The sequence below is a fragment of the Penaeus chinensis genome, chromosome 12 (genome assembly GCF_019202785.1).
Source record: "Penaeus chinensis breed Huanghai No. 1 chromosome 12, ASM1920278v2, whole genome shotgun sequence".
Lineage (NCBI taxonomy): Eukaryota > Metazoa > Arthropoda > Malacostraca > Decapoda > Penaeidae > Penaeus > Penaeus chinensis.
This window is the reverse complement of record NC_061830.1, coordinates 25,934,395-25,937,284: the sequence shown is the minus strand read 5'-3', so window position 1 is coordinate 25,937,284 and position 2,890 is coordinate 25,934,395. Positions and strand designations below refer to the sequence as shown.

Here is a 2,890-nt window from a genome sequence, read left to right as displayed (position 1 = left end):
TAATTTTCACCATCATCTCGGCTCTCGTGTCCCAAGGGAAAGCGGGCTGCCGAATCGCCGCTCTTTCCCAAAGCGACGCCGCAGTGTTGTTGTGAGTAAAAGCTTCTGAACACGTGCGTGGCTCCAGGTTAGTGTACTTTTCTACGGGACTTCCCATTAATACTGTTTTGTGTAGTAGATATATAATCAAAATACAATATTAGTTTGTCTAGTTTGATTAGCATTTTTTTTAGGGAACAGCCGTAATTATTTGTTTTATTTTACTAGACTGAATTTTCATATAAGTAGCTTTGTTAACAAGACACCAGGGACTTGTCGGTTATTCACATTGTATCATGATTTGTGCGTGTTTAGGACAGGCATAATGGAATAGTTTTAGATTCCCACAACCATATGGTGTATATTGTGATATACATATACAACAGTTCCCAACAAGGACTCGTTTCTGCCATTCCAGGTATCACTGTCTCTTGTACGCGTAGATAGATAATGTCTATGAACTAGTAAGATCCTAGTTACACATTCCTTTTGTTACATGATCCAGTTGTTTTATTACTGATCATTCTGGGTCATATACCTGGTGTGGCAGAAAATCAAGTCCTTGTCAGGTAGGGTTGTTACTCATAATGACAAAATTTAAGACCTTTTTCATCTATAGCATTTCCTTTGCAGGTTGATGATAGAAAAGAAAGTATAAAAAAAATTAAAATATCACATTAATTGTAGGTTTCTTTCATAAGTAGGCAAAATATAGGTTTATTGTGTTCACTGAATGTTCAATGTGTTAGATTTCTGTTCTATATTTTGTATAAGTAAATCAGTTTTTTTTTGTTTTTTTTACAAAAGTAAAGATAGTTTCCTTCACCTTTTCAGTTGTAAATTAATATTATGGTGCTAATTAGTACTATAGGTATCAGAGTGTACAGTTGCGTGAGTTTGGAATGCAAAACCTCCTTTTTTCTGCGTATCATCCTCAAATACCATGATTTAAACTCAAGGAGAACAAATAGAAAAGTTACTTTTAATCATCATCCTGTATTTAAAGGTAATGAGAAGGAAATTATCTCCTACCCACCTTATACACGAGCCATTCCTTGTTACTCACTTGATACTTGAGCTTTTTCTTTTTACTAGGTTCACCTATTCTCCTTGCACCCCATCTCATGCTAACCTTTGATACCTTGTCAGTAATTTACACATGGTCAAACATCAAGATGAGATCATTTGAGTTAGTGTTTATAAACACAGGTAGAACAGTGGATGATCAAGGGCAAGAGTAAGAATGTGTATCTTTTCCATGGAATCTAATGTAGACAAATTTTACAAACTTTAAGTGTTCATTTCTTCCCTGAAAACCTGAGATCAAACTGAAACATTCAAGCCTCATTCATTAATGCAGGCATGTGCACTCAAAACCTGCTTTATTTGAAAGATCAAAATCAAACATTAGTCTTTCATTCAATAATAAATGCTTTGATACACGAGTTATATATAACTATGGAAATATGTATAAACGTTGGAAGATTTTTTATTTGAAGGCATTTTAAGGTTGAACTGTTCATGCTGAAGTCTTTTGCACTTTAACACCTTTTGCTTACCATTTATAATGTGTACAAGCAGGAATCCTGTAAAAAAAAGAGTTCATTGGTCTGGTAGAGGAAGAGGTAGGTAGGTTGATATAACCTATAAAAGTGAATCATTTACATTATTCTATGTCCTCTTCCTATTCCACCAGTCATATGATTGATATTGGAGAATAGTCTTCAGTAGTACTCCAACTCCAAAAAAAAATCTAACAATAATATTTACTGAAAGCAAGCTTTGCATTTGAACCTCTACTTACTCTGAACTTTCTTGCTTCCCCAGGTACACATTTTGAATAGCAGCAATGGTTCATATAGTTTTTAATGAAGAAATAGGCGCAACTAATGAACCAAAGAATAAAGGATGGAAGAAAAAGCCCTTGCAGTTTGTAGAGCCCAAGGAAATCAAAAGGAAATCTGCCATCGGTAAAAAATCTTTCAACTACAAGGAAAATCCCATGATGACTAAATGTGATGGAATGTGGGTCAAGAAAGAATTTGTTGAAGAATATGATAAGCTGAAATCATCTCTTGAAGGACAACTCCTAGAACCAAAAGAAGTAAGTTATACAGATTTTTCTCTTGCAGAGGTTATGCTGAAGGTATGTTATCATGAGTACTTGTGCAAGAATGAATTGTACTTCTACCACTGTAACCATGTTTTAGTATATAGAATATACAATGGAAAATAAGAAAATGTATCTTTTCCATTTTGAGGGAGAAGTGTGTGTATATAAATGTATATATATTGTTGAACCAGTTGCATATTGTTAGGTTGTCTAGTAAAGTGGTCTAAGGGAGGGTAATTACTTTTCTATATCAAACATAGGGCTAGTTGTTTGGTCCATTGGTTTAGTTGTTTCCTTTTGGCTTTTCCTAGAGCGAAGAAGATATAGATGCAGATACAGATATAGATATTGGTAGATATGTAGATAGATTGGGAGACTGATATGCATGTGTATATATAAGTAAGTACGTTTGTGGGTGGGTGTAAATTGTATCTTTAAAAAGGTTAAAGTCCCAAGCATATATTCTGCTAATATCCGTTTGTTATGGCTTTTGCAGAAGAAGATGATGCTCCTAAAAGCCAGACGAAAAGCACATAAGCAACTCAGAATGGAACTGCTCAAGAAGGCAGAAAAGAAACCAAAGAAGCTTAAAGACGTCCAGAAGACATCCAGCTCCCAGACTAATAAGAATCCCCAAGGTAAAACAAAGAAAGGGAAGAAGTCAAAATCACAGGCAGAAGAAAAGGACTCGTCAGAACCAAAGCCCAAAAAAGCCAAGAAAAACAAGGCAGAATTAAC

General features: G+C 34.8%; 1 protein-coding gene across 1 annotated transcript in view; it reads left to right on the top strand.

Annotated features, from left to right (window-relative positions):
• The window catches only part of LOC125031114 (uncharacterized protein DDB_G0286299-like), a 3,433-nt gene continuing 543 nt past the window's right edge, over window positions 1-2,890 (top strand). Inside the window, exons 1-3 of the mRNA XM_047621620.1 lie at window positions 1-127; window positions 1,867-2,143; window positions 2,649-2,890. The exon at window positions 2,649-2,890 is cut by the window's right edge and continues 543 nt beyond it. Of these exons, the coding sequence (XP_047477576.1) occupies window positions 1,889-2,143; window positions 2,649-2,890 (497 nt within the window). The 5' untranslated portion in view covers window positions 1-127; window positions 1,867-1,888. The remainder of the gene's footprint in view (window positions 128-1,866; window positions 2,144-2,648) is intronic.